General features: G+C 35.3%; 1 protein-coding gene across 1 annotated transcript; it reads right to left on the bottom strand.

The window, feature by feature from the left end:
* Nucleotides 1-10,432: 10,432 nt before the first annotated feature.
* Nucleotides 10,433-10,834, bottom strand: LOC138348851 (uncharacterized). The gene has a single exon (XM_069298443.1). The coding sequence runs from the start codon at nucleotides 10,832-10,834 to the stop codon at nucleotides 10,433-10,435; it is 402 nt and encodes a 133-aa protein (XP_069154544.1).
* Between the last annotated feature and the right edge of the window lie 8,227 nt (nucleotides 10,835-19,061).

The raw sequence follows: 19,061 nt of genomic DNA on the forward strand, positions 1-19,061 counted from the left end.
GAGTGGACTGCACTGCGAAGGTGTTTCTCCCTGTATCGGACTTCCTAGTACTCCAAGCTTTGTTGTTACAGGAGATTTTCTCTAATTTCTCAGCGATCTCAGCATAAGGGCATTCTCCATAAGATCCACCTGCTATAGTGTCCAACACCGCTTTATTGTTATCATCCCGTCCCCGATAGAAGTATTCCTTTAGTGACTCATCATCAATACGGTGATTTGGAACACTTCTCAAGAATGAGGTGAATCTATCCCAAGAACTACTAATTGACTCTTCAGGTAGTGCCACAATGTTATTCGCCCTGTCTTTGTGGTTTAATTTCTTGGAGACCGGATAGTAGCGTGCTAAGAAGACATCCCGTAGTTGGTTCCAAGTGAAGATGGAGTTGTATGGGAGCTCAGTAAACCACATAGCAGCCTCTCCCGTCAGTGAGAGAGGAAACACTCTGAGACCTATTACATCTAGATCCAAATCAGGCCTCCCCACACAACTTTTACACACTGCCCTTACCTTAGCTATATAGGCATGTGGATCCTCAGAAGGTAGCCGTGAAAACAAACCTCTGGCAGTGAGCATTTTCATCAGACTACTAGTTACCGTAAAAGTGTGGCCTGTGGGTAGAGGAGGCAAAACCAGTGGCCCATCCGAATATTCTATGTTATCATAGCCTCTGTAGTATGCTTGGGGCCGTGGAGCGGGATTCTGTTTCCTCTGTTGATGTTCACCCGGAGCATCGGGTAACATCTGACCGTGAACATCAGCCGGAGCTAGGATGTTCTGGTTTGGATCCTCATCATTGATTCCCAAATTACGATTCATGTTTCGCAGTGTACGCTCTAGGTCGTGATCGTAGGGAAACAACGGTTCTCTTCCTCTCCGTGTTTTTGGCATACAAGGAGGATAGTTCTGAAAAGAAATCAAAAACAATTTATTTTTTGAAATATGGGTTGAGGCTGTGCACCTCATTTAGCCCCCCCCCCCCTCCCCCGCGTTTCCATGTCAAGTATGTTTTTCTACATGATTGCTATAGTTCGCGCAACAACCACCAAATTCCTGGACGTTTTGATTCTAAGACTTCTTTAATGACCTATATTTATTATAATTGAATTATAAACAATTTTAAAACTATGAAACTCTCATGTTAGGCTCTTGATTAGGATTTAGACATTCGGAGTATTACATTATCCCTTCCTTGGGAACATTTTTCTCCGAATGACGCTAAAATTCTTTAAAAGGAAGGAAAACACTCAAAACTAGGTTCCTAACAAACAACAACATATCAAAATATGACTCGATAAAAATCAACATATCCACATGGACTTTTACACAATGCAACTCAAAACATCATTTTCATCTCATAGGAGTTCAACAGTCATTTCATGCTTATTAATTATGCCAAGGCTTTATTCAACACATATGGACATAGTAAATACAATTCATTAATGAACAATATACCAAAATTCATAACATAAACTAAACACAAGTAAAAAGAAAAATTATCATTTTCTAGGCATAAAGTTCTATGTCATTCACTGTTACATGCACCTCTTTGCACAACTTGATCAAAAATAAAGGAAATTTCAAATAAAAACATTATTTTCACTACAAATATGAATAACTAACGTTAGTTATATAATAAATTAGGGTAGCAGTTGTCACGGCCCGGATTCTTGAATACCAATTGTAACAGGCGTTGTTGACCTCTCAAAGGTCACAAACAATCCTCCTCTTTCATTCATCACATTCATCTAGTTCAATTTGTGGAAAATTTAAAACGTTTTAAACTAATGAATTATACATAGACTTCATATACTTCTTACATAGATACATCATATACTAAGTTAAAGGTAAAGGACAACCATCTAACAATTGCAGAATGAATTCAAATCCATGTCCTAGTAGTTTGCCAAAATGGCCATACTACAAAGAACCGAATAAATGTATGAAAAAAAATCTAGGGAAAACATCCAATTATGTCTACTACTAGGCTAGACTAAAACATTAGCATCCTCAAAATCAAGAGGACCTACCAAAATGGTCTAGAGAACGCTGATGTCCAAACCGCTGCAATGAGTCTTCAATCTTCTCTTTGACCTGCACCTTAAAAAATAGTAAATTCTATAGTATTAGTAAACCATTTGTACTAAGTATAGGTGTATGCACACATACACATAGGGGTATGCATGATAAAGGAAAACTCTTCCTAAAAAACATGCCATTTCTGGAAACTGCAATCATTAGACTTTCCTAATTCCTTAGTTGTTAATTGTGGTATGAATGTGATGTATTTTAATGTATCCAAATCACACAACTCATTTTCTATATTATTACAATACTTTGGTATCATTAACATAATTTTAGAAAATTCAAGTGAAGTTTTGAGATTCTGATCATGCCGAACCCGAGAACTCCTTTTTGGGGACATAGTTTATTTTTAAGTCTTTTTCTTCTTCTTGTTGTGTAGCTAAACAATTCCTTTGGTCATATGTTTTACCTACAATTTAAATGATTCATTGTTGTTTCATTCCCACAATGAATTTATGTAAGTAACCCAAGGATTGAGGAATGATTTCACTATCTTACAGTGAGTCATTCATTACTTTATGTATTCATTAACTTTTCATCAACCAGTCTCTATTGATTATACCACTTATTCATCATTTTCATATCTGGGAAGTTATGAAATTTTGAGTTACTATTATGTTTCTACTCCCCTTTATTGGTACCATATAAGATGTCATTGTAAGTCATTCTAGTTTGGCTTTGCCCGTTATTTTCTAAAACTTCATTAATCTGATATTGGCAATTTGACATTGTTAAGCTATTATTTATGGCTAACTTTGAACATATGTTCCATCATCAGCATCCTTTCTTACTTTTATAGAGACATAATTAGGAATAAGATCATGAAAACTTAACATGAAATCCAGTGTCTTCCCCACACTAAAAAGAGATGTTTCTCCGTTCTAAATAAATCTAGATCATGTGAGTTACTCATTAAATGTAGTGTCTGACCCACACAGAAAAGGGATGATTCCTGTCTAAGGCGAATCGATCTCAATGTTCACTCCACACAGAAAGGAGCATCGCACGACTATAGTGAACGAAGAACATATCGTGAGAATTAACCGATATAGATCATGTGAGCTAAACATAAAATTCATTGTATTCCCCACGTCGAAAAGAGGTGGAATCATTGCCCAAATTAAACCGGACATACCTAGCCCGCTTAGTTGGAAACCACCGGTTAGTTTCTTTTTTGGCTAGACATAGTTTTGATATTAGGGACTTGATGAGACTACTTATCCACCATTGCAATAACCTTGTATCATGAGACTTACACATGCAAGCACATTCTCAAACTAGTCTATCGGTGCTGTGCTAACTTTAATTATCTCTTAGAGTTGACTCAATCATTATGGAATCTCACTTCTATTTTGAGATTTACTTACTCTTTTGATGACATGTCATCCTTACTTTACATTGATGAAATGTGAATTGCCGTTACATAACATACTTTCTTTATATTGATTAAATCTAAATTCTCCTTACATAACATCTGTAGGTGCTAATGATACTAGTCTAACACATTATAACACCTTCATTCATGAGTATTCTTTTAACGTAATAGCTTAGGTGTACGTAATACTTGTCTCACTTACTTTAACACCCCATTATGGTCACTTAACTAATTTATACCACTTTAAATATGTTATAACTCATGTTAATTCTTTACTTTAGTGTAGTCGCTTTATATCACCTTTTATGGACGATGAACACTTTTTTCAATGAGTTACATATGTTCATAGTTCATTCTTTTAGAGCAAGTGGGAGCTATCCCAATGAATGGCACGCCCTTGGTTATGGATTCATTTAATTACATTAGAAGTTCTTATAATATATTTGATACTCTTACTACATAAGACTGACATATGATAGTATTGGCATAAACATTTGGTTATATATTACATAACAATTTTTGTTGGCATAGGCAAATTTTAAAATCTTTTATACTTGGTTGAATATATATTATTCATCATCCTATATTTTAATTATTAAAATATATTATTTCCATTTTCATGCTCCCTTTAGGACAATATATTGTTAACCACTTTATTGGAATAAGCCAAAGAATCAGTTAAATTATGATTTCAAAGAGATCTTTTTATCCAACCATATAACATAGTTTTAGGCATAACATTTTAAACATATTGAAAAACATAATATGATTATTTAACTAACACAACATCATCAACAAGGCACATTTACTGTCATGACCAGAATCTAGACCCCAGACGAGACCGGCGTCGTTGACCTCTCGCAGATTGCAGACAAGCCTACTTATGTCATTTTTACATAATCTAGGTTAATTTTAGAAAAAAATTTGAAATTTTTATTTTCTTATTTCATGATAAACATTTTAAAATTAACATTATAGACGTTCATAAATCAACCATCTAATATAGAAATAATTTAATGAAACAAACAATTCATAGTTTCATGAGATGTATTCTTGCCAAAAAGGCATTAATACAATGTCTGAACAATAATTGAAAGAAACAATAGTGGAACATCTCCATTTGATATAGCCTAAATCTAAGATACATAATAACGGTAGACATCCACGAAATCACAGGGCATGCCAAGTCCGGATGTAAGCGCCACGTTCGGATAGCTGCAACGACAACCTGTAAGCTCTAGCGCCCATTTGTGTCTGCACCTAAAATTCTAGAATTTTATAGGATTAGTAAACACTTGTAAAAAGTATGGGTATATGAAAGAACACACCAAGGACATGCATAAGTATGAACACCTATTTCTTAACAACATGATTATGGAAAGTCAAGTCAGTGGACTTGCCAAACTGGGATTAGGAATGTTAGTGAACTTTCCAAATTTTGATTAGAAAAGTTATGCCATGAGAGTAACATGCATCATCATACTTATCATATTGCACACATCATATAACATCTTACACATAGCACATAACATATTTCATATAACACCTAACATCTTTCATATCATTCATTCATATGCCATGAGACCTTGGAATCAGGGACTTGACATTAAGACTTTCAAAAATAACGGCTTAACATATGGGACCTCAACTGGGGAGCCTTCTTTAGCAAACACAGAGTCTTCTTCAGTCATTCATACATACTTTATTTCATTTCTTTCATAGGCTAGTGTAAACAACAGCTATACCTAAGATGTAGTTTAAGACTTTCATCGGGTTCGTTGTGAAATGATCAAGAATGAACTTGTGTCATTACTTAAGTCTACCTCAACTCTTGATCATCCTATCCTAACACCTTTGGTATCATTCATTTAGTTAATAGCGTCATTTGAGGCCGGCCTCATTCATTTATTGGGAACTTAAACTTTACCCTACATAGATCATGTGAGCATCATAAAATCCAGTGTCTCCCCCACAATGAAAAGAGATAGAATCACCGACCAAAGTAACCCAAAACATACTAGCGTACATGGGAATTTAAACCCGCAACATCCCTCGTAAATATAAGGAGACCCATACCTGGCATGACGGACAGTCTAATCTCATAAGAGATATGTGAACCTCCGCCCTTCCCAAAAGAAGGCATAACCGCTCATAGCTAATCTATCGGTGATCAGTATAAAATTCCAATACATTCACTCATGCTTCATGGAAGCTGTCTTCTAGTATGAGGACATCATATCTAAATATGTAATTTTTCATCTCCTCATTAGTATTAATTGTGTTAATCTCAATACTTTTATTAGAGTGTTCATAGAGACTTGTCTCTTCATCAACTTTACACTCTCATAGGTGAGTATGTTTTGTTAACATTTACCTAGGCTCATTTAAGATTGCTGTCATCTTTTACATTAGCCTCATATAATATTTTCACCACATTCATTAACATTAGCACATTTCCTCTTCATAATTACTCACACCATTTTACGTGAATGTTCATTTCATCATATGCAAATTCACTTGGCCATTTAGCGTGTTTCACACTCTTACTTAACCCTTCTAGGGTTTCATCATTTCATTGTTCATTTCATCATTTTATTGTTTATTTCATTATTTGATTGTTTATTTCGTCATGTGCCAATGAACTTTGGCATTTATTTGTTGTACACTCTTACTTAACCTTTCTGGTTACATCATTTCGTTACATATATTTAGGTTCACTTATTTTTAAACGTATGCTAGACTTATGGGTCTATACATACAAGCCATGCATCTTCGTTCATAGTTTGTTTAAGAGATTCATTTCTTCCTAAGATTATGTGGTACAAGTCTTATGCATCTTGTATCTATGTCAAGATCTCGATTTCGATCTAAGTAGACAACGTTATTCTTGAATATTTTATTCATGTATGACTTATGTGTCAATACGGAATTTGAGCAAGGGAACCCGGTTTGAAATCCCTTGGACAACACTTACATTTTTCCTTTATTTTATTTTTATCCACACAGCATCAGGACCCAAGATCAAGCCCAAACGTCTTCATTTTCTTTTAATTCTTTTGTTTACATTTTCTATTTCTTGGCCGAGGGGTTGTGGGATCAAATCCCCACAGCCCTTCTAATTTAAATTTCTTTTTCCATGGCTTCTTCGAGTTGACCATGTGGTGTGGGATTGAACCCCCACAACCTCACTTTATTTTTTATTTGAATCCCCTTTTCCGCCTAGAGGTAGTGGGTTCGAGTGCTACACCTCACTCTTATTCTTTTTTAATTTTTCCTTAAACTTGACCGGGAGGGTGTGGGCTCCAATCCTACTCCTCTCATTTCTTATTTTCATACTTTATTTTCCAGCTAAGACCGTGGTTTGAATCCCTTTCACCACATTCCTTTTTACTTCATTATTTTCATTTTTTTTAACATGGTGAAGTCACGGGTTCAATCCTCCATGACCTCACTTGTTTTAATTCATTTTTCACAACATCTTGAACCTTCTTAACTAGACCGAAACTCATCATTTGAAACTGGAAAATTTTCTAGTTTCTCTTCAGCATCTTTTTATTAAGTTACACATTAGTTCTTAGGGAATTTCACAGTTCATTTAGAACGTTTAAGGTGCATATACGTGGATTCGATTAGCCAAGACTTTGTCACTCAATTCAGCCACATTACACTTCATATGAACATCACAATTTACATATGTTTGTGCACGTAAGATATCATACATAACATTACAATTTTTGAGCCTTAACCCGAGAACCCCTAGTCACGGTCACATTTTTGCACAAACATGCACATAACTTCGGAACACATTGGTTTTTAATTCGTACGATTTCAAACACACAATCATGAACATATTCGATGACACGCCTAATATCCTAGAAAACATACCCAAACTACGAATTATTGGGAGCTAGTGATAGGGACATGCAACGGGGAAACAACACTAGTTTTCAGACGGAATATACTGCATCTTAAGAGGTCTCTCGGGAAAGGGACCAAGCGAGAAGAGAACCATACCTTTTTGATGTTCAAACCTCTATTTTCTGCCCAAAAACTTCTCCAAACACACGTCCAACACCGAATGTTCAACACCCCACTTGATGGAAAACCTTTTCTTTGCCTACATGGTTGATTAACTTTTTTTTCTTATATTTTCATGTGAGTTCTTCATGTGTGAAGAACCTTGGTAAATTTTCTATTCTTGAATGTTATTAAGCATAGAGAAATGTTAATGAGAGAAGATAGATTGAACGTGAATGGTGAGATAGACGTGAGAGAGTGAGAGTTTATTAGGCTTATTAGTCTAGTTTAGGACTTAGTCAAATAAGGTTTTATTAAATGACAAAAAAATGATTTCCCTTTTATTTTAAATAATCAATTAAATAATAAATATTAACTAATTACATTAATTTACAAACATAAATTAAAACAAATTTAATTCATTGCTTCCACCTAGGTCGAACCCGGGTGGAGCAAGACTTCAGTCTAAGAGCCAATTTTTGGCCGTCTCTCTCCAAAATACCCCTCAAACATATTAATTAATTAATTAGTTATATATTTTGAGTAATTACAATACTACCCTTAGACTGCAAAAAAGACCATTTTACACCTAGACCCTCCAAACTTAATATTTGCCCTTTTTAAGTCCAGTAAAGACTCATCAAGGTAAATCTTCATATTCGAGAGCCCTATATTGTTGGACCCAACCTTTCCTAGATAAAATAACTCCCCAAGTTAGATGTCTTGGATTGTGTAAGGGTTAAGAGGTTTGGTTCTATGCGCATCAACCCTTGTGAATTCGATCTAATCATAGGAAATCTAAACACATTAAGAATTACTTAGCATATCCATTTTTAGGGTTGTTATATTATCCTACCCTTACGAATATTCATCCTCGAATGACACTACTAAATATCTAGGGTAATGCCAGTCACATCATAACATAGTTACTATACATAATCAAGCAATAGAAACAAAAAATGGAGAGATAAGGAAACTTAGACTTAAGAGTATGAAGTCTAACCTAAAGAGCTGAAAAGATGGGGGTAGCGGGATCTCATATCGGCCTTGGACTCCCATGTAGCACCCTAAAAAAGATCATTCCTCCACAATACCGTCACTGTTGAAATCTCCTCGTTCTTCATCCACTTGACCTGTTTGTATAAAATCTCAACATGTACCTCCTCATATTACAAATTTTCATCAACCACCAAACATTTAAAAGGTAGAATCAATAATGGATTGCCTAGACACTTCTTCAAGATAGACACATGAAAGACTGGATGAACAAAAGGTAGTTCTGTAGGCAATTCATAGGCTACCTTTCCCACATGCTGTAGAATCTCATATGTCTCAACATACCTCGAACTCAACTTCCCCTTCCTTCCAAAACTCATCACCATTCATAGGTGATATTTTCAAATAAACATGGTCACCAACATCAAACTCTAAAGGTCATTTTCTATTGTCTGCATACGACTTGTGCCGACTGTAAGTAGTAGCGAACCTGTCCCAAATCACTCTGACCTTCTCTAAGGTATCATTAATTATATTTGGCCCAAAATGAATGACTCTCCAACCTCAAACCAACCCGTGTGAACCTGTTTTAATCGTAGGCATTCTCGATACATTGAGAATTACAAAGCATATCCATTTTAAGGGTTGTTACATTTAAAGTAGGTATATACCACAAACCGTAATCATCTTCATACATAACAATTTCTAACACATCTTAACATAGTATCATTCTCTTAACCAATCTTGGTCCATGACTTTAGTGTGACATTCTCAAGACAGATTAGACAATATCATGTTAATATTTAATGAATTTAACACCTTCATAACGTCACAATAGCAGCAATGCAACATTTGTACAAACACATCAACACGTAAAACAATTACAGATGTAATAAATACGTTGTTGATTCATGATTCACGTTTTAAGCACTTAACTCTATACAATCACAACTTAATGGGTTAATCAAAATTCATAATTAAATAACATTACATATAAGTCAGCCAACACCACATACAACCAACATGATCTCTAACCTATTCAACATGGAATTGAAAAGGATACTAGGGACAAAGGATTTCAACGAGAACAAGGGAACAACCCTAGTTTCCAATATCTTTGAATCATTTAAAAGAAAGTTCTCTTGAAGAAAGAAGTCCAGGAGAGATTAAGTAGAACTTAATCTACGAAGACCACCTTGAACAAAAACGTGGAGAAACCTTGAATTAACCTAGGAGAATCAATGGAATTTTCTATTATTCTTTGGCTCGCTTGCTTACTGTTTTGCGTCATGTATTTGTTTAAGTTTGAAAATGATTCTAAGCCTTAGGAACTGATATTGACTCCTTCAACCTAGGGTTTAATAAGTTACATAAATAAAATAATTAATTAATTAAAAGGCTAAATTAATTAATTAATGGACCTAGTTTAATTACTAAAGTACCCCTAAGTCATTAGAACCATGACTAACTATTTTGGGACATCCTAGGTTAAGTACTAGGATATTCTTGAATTATACTAGAATAGTTTAAGAATTTCGGTTTGAAAAATTTAATTTAATTAATTAAATTTGACAATTTATTTAATTAAGTGACCTACGGTAATTAACAAAGTACACTTAAGTCGTTATAACAATAACTAACCCTTTGGACCATCCTAGGTTAGATACTAGGATGTTTCTTGAACTAGTTACTAGGTTAGTGTAAGGATTTCGTTTTGACAATTTAAATTTATTAATTATTCTGGAAATTGCTTTGTAATTTCGGTTTTATCCATTTAAATGAATTAATTAAGATTCTAAATAAATTAATTAAGCAACCTAATGTAATTACTAAAGTATCCCTATGTTTTTTGGACCGTAACCAACCTTTTGGACCATCCTAGGTTAGGTACTAGGTTGTCTCTTCGACTAGTTTCTAGGTTAGTGTCACCCGGTTAAGTCTTAGTTGGTCGGTTGAACTAATTAGTTTATTTCATTTGGTTGTTTAATAGGCATGTAGTTTTCTGGAATGTCGGCCTTGTCCTCCCATGTTGCACCCTTAACTAGGTGATTCTCCCATAACACCTTTACGGAAACCACCTCTTTATACATTATCCTCTTCACTTCTCTATCAGGGATTTGAACCAGAACCTCCTCATAAGAGAGGTTCACTGTAACACCTAGACCTTCAATAGGAAGAATGGACTCGGGATTACCTATACACTTCTTAAGCATGGAAACGTGGAATACCGGATGAACCAAAGCAAATTCACTAGTCAACTTCACCTCATATGCAACCTTGCCAATCTTTTGCAAATTTTCATAGGGACCTACATAACGAGGACACAACTTCCTATTCTTGCCAAATCTAACCACCTCTTTCATAGACGATATTTTTAGATACACCTTTTCTACTTCTTTAAACTAGAATTCTCTTCTCCTATGGTCAACATAAGACTTTTGCTATCTATAGGCTGTTTTCATGCGATTCCTTATAATATGAACCTTATCCAAAGTCTTATAAATAAATTTGGGACCCAAAACTGAAGACTCACAAGCTTAAAACCATCCAATTTGAGATCTACATCTGCTAAAATACATGGCTTTATAAGGAGCCATAAAAATAGATGAATGGTAGCTAATGTTGTAAGAAAACTCAACCAAAGGCAAGTGTTTATCCATATTTACCTTGAAATCAATAATAAAATCTCTAAACATATCCTCAAGGGCTTGAATAGTACGCTTCGCTTGACCATCCGTTTGAGGATGAAAAGCGGTGATTGACTCTACCTTAATACCCAACCCCTTTTGGAATGACCTCCATAACCTAGATGTGAATTGTTCATCCTTATCTTATATAATTGATAAAGGAATAACATGGAGACAAACAATCTCATCTATGAAAATCTTTGCATAATCCTCCACCAAGTAAGTAGACTTGACGGGAATAAAATGAGCGGATTCGGTCAACCTATCCATTGCAACCTATAAAGAGTCATATTGCTTTTGTGTCAAAGGCATACCTACCTCAAAATCCATATTAATGTCTTCCCACTTCAAAGTAGGAACTTGGATTTCTTGAAGTAAACCACACCGACTTTTGGTGTTCGGCTTTCAGTTGTTGGATATTTGGACACTTTGCAACAAATTCCTCTTTGTCCTTCTCCACACCTTCCCCCCAAAACACCTACCTAAGTTCATTGTAAGTGTTTGTCAAACCCGGATGAATGGAGTAACGGGATCTATGATTTTTCTCAAGAATCTGGTTCCTCAAGCCATCTGCATTAGGAAAACACAACCTTCCTTGATACCTCAAGTCATCATCCCCCACCTAGGGGAATGACTCAATAAACTTACCAATTATCTTCGACTTCAACTACATCAATGGTTTATCAAGGTGTTTCTTGGATTTCATCTCAAGCACATAAGACGACTCAGAGTTATCATGAACCATAAATCCACCATTCGGAGAATCGTCCAATCTAACACCCAAACTGGCCAACCTTTGAACATATTTCACTAGGTATTTCTTGCATTCTTCTACATGATACACACTACCCATCGTCATACGACTTAGACCATCTGCAACCACATTGGAATTGTCGGGATGGTAAGGAACTCTTATGTTGTAATCTTTCATCAATTCCAACCACCTTCTTTGTTGGATATTCTACTTTTTTTCAGTTAACACATATTGAAGACTCTTCTAGTTAGTATATTAATCGACATGAACATCATACAAGTAATGTCTCCATATTTCAAGTAAAATATCATTACCTTTAACTCAAGATCATGAGTTGAATAATTTTTCTCTTGCACCTTAAGGTGTCTAGAGGCATAGGCTACTAACTCTCACATGTTTCATATGCACACACCCCAAGCCCACTCGGAATGCATCAAAATACACAATGAAGCCCTTGGTACCCACCGATAAAGTCAACACCGGAGAGGAAGTACGCCTATAATTCAAGATCTAGAAACTTCTATTACATGCTTACAACAACTTAAAATTTCAAAATCTTTTGAATCAAAATAGTCAAGGTATATGCAATGGATGCAAAACCATCCACAAACCTTATGAAATAACCCACTAGACCCAAGAATTTTCTAATGTCGGTTGGAGTCAATGGTCTAGGTCAATTTTTTACCACTTAGGTTTTCGTTGGATCAACCTCAACTCTCTCTCAAGAGATGATATGACCAAGAAACGCCACAGACATCAACCGAAACTCACATTTTCTATACTTGGCAAATAATTGGTTTTCCTTAAGCACTTGTAACACCATCCTCAAATGGTCTATGTGTTCACCCTCATTTTTTGAGTATAAATAGATGTCGTCAATGGAAAAAATGACAAATGAATCTTGATAACTCTTAAACACCCTATTTACGATATCCATAAAAGCCTCCGTAGCTTTAATGAGACCAAAGAACATTACTAAGAACTCATACTGACCATATCTAGTTCGAAATGTTGTTTTTGGTATATCCTTACCTTTTATCCTGAGTTGGTGATACCCTGATCTCAAGTAAATCTTAGAAAGATAGGTTACCCCTTGTAGTTGATCAAAAAAGTTGTCAATTCGAAGTAGAGGATACTTGTTCTAAGGGACCCATCCTTCTTCATAAACAAAACTGGAGTACCCTATAGAAAAATACTAGGTCTAATGAACCCTTTGTCTAGTAAATCCTTGAGTTGAACCTTCAACTCTTCAATTCGGCTGGAGCCATCTTACAAGGAGGAATTGAAATGGGATTAGTATCAAGTAGAAAGACAATACCAAAGTCAATTTCCTCTACGGGTGGGAATCCAGGAAGATCATTAGGAAAGATCTACGGAAATTTTCATAAAATAGGGACTAACTCAATGGGGGATTTTTGGCGTCTAAATATTTTACACTTTAAATTTAATGTAGACACCCTTATGAGATCATTTTTGGGGCCTTAAGACAAGAGACGATACGACCTCTAGGAATAGAATTTCCCCTTCCACTGTAAAACGAGTATATTTGGAATGTTAGACTTAACTATTCTAGTTCTACAATTAATAGAAGCAAAAAAATCATGCAACTAATCTATCTCCAAAATGACATCAACATCGATCATAGCAAGTTCTACTAATTTAACATGAATAACTCTATTGGGAAACACTATAGGACAATTGCTATACACCCTCTTTGAAACTATTGACTCACCTACCATGATAGTTACCATGAAAGGTTCATTTAGAATATCAAGAAAAATATAAAATCTTTAAACTAAATAGGGAATAACAAAATATAATGTATCCCCCTGATCAATTAAGCATATGCATCAATAGAGAAGGATTATAACATACCGCTAACCACATCGGGAGAACTCTCTTGTTCACCGCTAGAGCAAAGCTCATAAACGATTCTTCTTTGGCAGATCCACATCAGAACCACTAATTTTTAGCTTCCCACTAACTTTGTCCTTCCCCTTCACATTCGGGAAATATATAACGTTGTGGACACTCTTGCTACACATAAAGTAGTTGTCCGTCCCAACAAGGCAATAACTATAATGTTTCTTTCCACACTTTCCACAATTTGGCTTCTTGTTTATGATCTAGTACCTCGTTTCTTTTGAGACATAGGGTTAGACACCTTATCTTTAAAAGCCTTGGTAAATTTTGTACGAATTTTATAAGAAAACCTCTTCTTGAACCTAGACTTCTCTTGAATGTCAAGTCTATCCTTTGAAGAACCACAATCAAAATACCTTGGCCTCTTGGCATCCCTACTGTTTGTCTTAAACCTTGTCTTTTCAATTTCTTGACCATGAACCATGAGACTTGAAATTTTCAAATTATATTGTAGCATAGCCTAATGATATTCTTCCTTCATGTCATTTGAAACCCCCCTCACAAAGCAACTCATTTCATCCCTCGGGTCGAAAACCAAAGAAGGAGCATACTTTGACAATTTAGTAGATTACAAAGAGTAGTAAAGTACACTCATACCTCCTTGGAAGAGGTTGACGAATTTCTCAACATTGGCTTCCCTCATCTCCCTAGGAAACAACGTATCAGGAAAATCCTTCTTGAAGATCTTCTATGTCAGTGGTCCACCTCTTAAAGGCCTATTATCTCTCTATTGGACGTACCAAGTTTGGGCCAAATCTTTGAGTTTGTAAGCAGATATCTCGGCCTTCTCACTAGTTGTCAGGCCCATAGCATAGAGAATCTTCTATGTGTCATTACTGAACTCTTGGGGGTCTTCCTCAACTTTGGAAACATAGAATGTAGGGGGATTCATCCTTGTGAAATCCCTCAAATGGGAGGCCATGGTACCAACATGTTGGTTTGCTCTGTGTACAACCTCTTGATTAGCTTAGACTGTCATGGTTTGTGCATGGGTAGTAGTAGCTCGGTCAATTTGGAGAAAGGAAGCCCTTATGTCCTCATCTATCAAAGGAGGAAGATTGACTAGAATTTGGTCATCATTAGCAATTTCTTAAAGAAAAAGGACTTGATTGCCTTGGGGAGGAACTCCTACATTGGCAATCTCTTTATCAGGTCTTCCAGCGGCTGTTCTCCAAGTATTCGTTGCCTATAATCACAACAAAAAGGATCGATTCTAAGGGAACATAGAGCCAAGACTCTCGAGGCGCGACATAGATTTCCAAGAAAAGGAGAGTTTCCGAAGCATCTTAAAATTTCCTATTCATAAGTGTGGCATGCTTCATAATTATAAATAAGAATCTACATAGACGTGGTTATGTGAGAGATCGACTCTAAATATATTCAAAATCATGCTTTGGTACCAATTGTCACATCTAGGGAGCCTAAAATGTTGGGGAAAAGGGAGAAAATAGGGTTAGCGAATCTCGTGTACTAAGTATAGGAACATGTGCATATACTACATAAAAAAGAAGCTAAAAAGGGAAATTTCACCAAAGTATGCAATTTACTTTGAAAAGTCATATGCACATTCAACAACTAATACAAGTCCATATTACATATTCCTCAAATCAAGACCATATACATTTCAAGACCAACAATACTATGTCTAGTCAAGTAAACACTCATATAAAAATTATTAAGCATATAGTCAAGACAACTCTATCATCAAGTCATAACATGCACAATCATGAATAAGAGTTCATAACATCATAATTAAAGCAAGGACACTACTCATTAACCCTCATTAAGTCCACTAATACAATGACTAAGCAAATCCCCATAACCTTACTCAATCAAGTAAATCCAACAACAACCTTAACCAATGTGTAACTTCACATTCTATATCATTTAGACTAATCAGTATCATAAATATAGACCATACAAAAGTTCATAAGTTAAACTAATACCATATAGTATCATCAAAACGAAAGATCATATGTATATATATTTATATATATCACTTATATTTATTATCGTATGCATACATAAGAACATCTCTAAGACCTCCCTTAAGGCTAACTACTGCAATGCATAGGTAGAGACCATAACCATTACTAGACTATGCTAAAACCCTTAAGGAGTCCTAGTTAGAGTTCCTTCCATCACTTCATTTTACCTTTTGGGAACATCATGCCTTAATTAACATACACCACATGAGATAATGTGGAATCCTATGTCACGGATCCCTACACCGAAAGAAGGCGGACTACATGAACATTGCTTCTATTGTGGATCCACTAGGTAGTATTCCTATAAAAGCAACATAGTACAAGAACTAGGAGATGTAGTTGGGACTCTGTTTATTCTACGTGCATTGTAGTCTTCAATGTAATGAGTATATTACGGATCCTACCTTCTCTTAGTGGGATGAGACACTCCTAATTCTAGTTCACTCATATGTAAGCTAGAGTGCATTTTGAAATACCTTTTAATACCTTTATTAATCATTATAGCCTAATATAGGTCATAGTATCTATTATTTATATAATCATTATCATCATATCTCAATAATAATTGCATGAGTATTCTTCTTTAATTACAATTCATATATGTGAGGTTAGCACATTTACATATCACATCATAATTAGGCACATTGGAAAGTTATGGCCATCCTTAAAACATTTAGATCTAAGACAACAAATCACAATCAATAGTTCAAGACATTTCAATTCAACATCATACCAACCCTATCAATCTTATCATAAGGTATAACTTAATAGAACATCATCACTTAATCACAAAATAATCATACTCGAAGTAAAGAATTGAGATCACAAGACTTACCCCAATCTCCTTCAAATGCAATCATCAAGGTCTTACCATAAACAATTCAATTGAACCAAAGAATCGGTGTATTACCATGACACAATAGTATTCAATACAATAATGAATTCAATTAAATTAATACACAACAATTCATCACTAGTTCATAGCCTTGAATTAGAAACGTAGATCATGTTCATAATCTACTTCATAAGCTAGGTCAATTACCCAAGCACTAGAATAATTGGATTACAATATATTATAATCTACTCATAAATTGGCATAATAACAACATATGTAGTAGTTCACACACTAACCAAGCCAATTGTATAAATATTATACAATTCAATTCAAGATCACAACCTAAGAATAAGGGGAAAAGGACATCTTTTACAAAATAGGTCAATGCATAAAAAAATAGTATAATTCATTCATAATATATTTTAATCTACTAAAAATAACCAAAAGGAACCATAAACAAAGCAATTCACAAGATAAATTTCGTATTGGAAGTAAACATACTTGAATTTCATACTTTCGAAATCAATATGAAGGAACTCTTTGGGGAAAGAAATCCCAAAGATGAAAGGAATCACATACCTTCCTAATTGGTGAAATTTGGTGGAAAAACCTTATCCTTTTAATACCTATAACCTTACTTTACTACGTCTTCAATGGGTTTTCTTTGGGAGAGAGAAAGAAGAGAGAAGGATTAGAAATTTTTGTTTGGGAAATTATAAGAGTTGGGTTTAGTCTAATTATGTTTGGGGTCTTTATAAGAGTCATTAGCTAACCTAATTAGGCCTCCCTTAAACCCTAACTAATTGACTAACCCCTTAAATATATTAATTGAGTTAACTAAAATAACACAACCAAACATAGACCTGGCCTATTAGACCCCGACTGACAAGTTGTATTTCAGACGACGGGCAGTATGGCCTCCCTAATGAATGTCCGTAGTTTTGGTCAGAGACATTCCAATAAGACCCTTTAAGAATTTTGTCTAAGTCATTATCGACATATGCATCATAACCCCGTGGATTCACCTACGGCTCGTCACCTTCAATCTGTGGGTGAACAATGCCTCTTGGTAGCTTTTTGCCAAATTGCAAGGGTCCTCCTCAAGGGCCCTTGGTTGGTCCTTGGGCATTAGTACCCAGAAGTTTTGATTATAAACTAACTGTAATACATGTTAGACACCTTACCACCAAATTTCATCATTTTTTGACCGCTTAAACTTAGACAAATAGGCTAAGGCACCCTAGCACCTCTTGAACTAGTTTCCGGACGTTGTGGACGTTCCATTATGTTTTGATTCTAAAATTTCCTAAATGAATTATATAAAATATGATTGACTTTTAAATAGTGATTCAACTCATAGAATATCATGTTAGGCTCTAAATTAGTCTTTAGACTGTCAGAGTATTACAAAATGAAAGAGGATTCAAGGGTGAAACACCATACCTCGATTGAAGATTATCCATGAAATCGATGAAGAATCAAAAAACAAATCAAGATCCTAGAATCAGCCATTCTCCTATAATTAATAGAGTTTCAAAGAGCTCTATTTTGGTCTTGAGTTTTGATTTTGAATAATAAACTCAAATCTACGTTTTAGGCTTGTAAAGTAATTTAAAATACCTAAAAACACATAAATACAGCCCAAGACTTTATTTGGATGCTAGATGAATTTCCCAACGTAACCCATCCTTGGTCGAGACACCTGTAGAAAATTGTTGGTGTCAATCAACTCTCAAATCCACGACCGACGACTAGACAATGGGCCATCCTTCAAACCGTCATTTTTTTCAGAGGCTGGTCATTTGGGGGATTAAAATCCCACTAATTATTTTGGAGCAACGTCCCCCATCGATAGGGCATACACAAGACGATATGCCGTAGAGTGTGCTCGTGGTTTGGGATTGCTTTTTGGCAGTGTCATTCTAAAGTTTTGGTCTTCCTCAAGGACCCTTAGAGTGGTCCTTGGGGAGTTGTGCCCAGAAGTTTCAACCCTAAACACGTTCATCTAGATATTAGGATCCTCTCTTATACATTTGAACTCCAAAAAGAATGTAAAACATGCAAAGGAACACTAGAACGCACAATCACGTCTAAAGGCTAACTTTCGAACGACTTGGATGTTTTTAGATGTTTGACTTCAAAACTATTCCAAACTCTACATGCTGAATTCTAACACTTAAATTCAAAATTTTAATACCTCATTAACTCATCATACACATGTTAGGATCTATTTAACCTTGTTTATTTTTAGGGTAGTTACGACCGCAGCGTCAAGGCTCACTCAACTCGTATTGGGGCTCGTTGTCCTTTGACCAATGGCCTGGTTTTGTAACCCCTCTTACATAAATATTCAAACTCAAAACCAGGACCATTATAATGGACCTATGGAGTATCCTTTACAAT

The sequence above is a fragment of the Solanum lycopersicum genome, chromosome 5, assembly GCF_036512215.1.
Source record: "Solanum lycopersicum chromosome 5, SLM_r2.1".
Taxonomy (NCBI): Eukaryota; Viridiplantae; Streptophyta; class Magnoliopsida; order Solanales; family Solanaceae; genus Solanum; species Solanum lycopersicum.

Bases quoted from the DNA above. Each gene is read 5' to 3' on its own strand.
- LOC138348851 (XM_069298443.1), bottom strand. From the start codon at position 10,834: ATGAAAGAGGTGGTTAGATTTGGCAAGAATAGGAAGTTGTGTCCTCGT.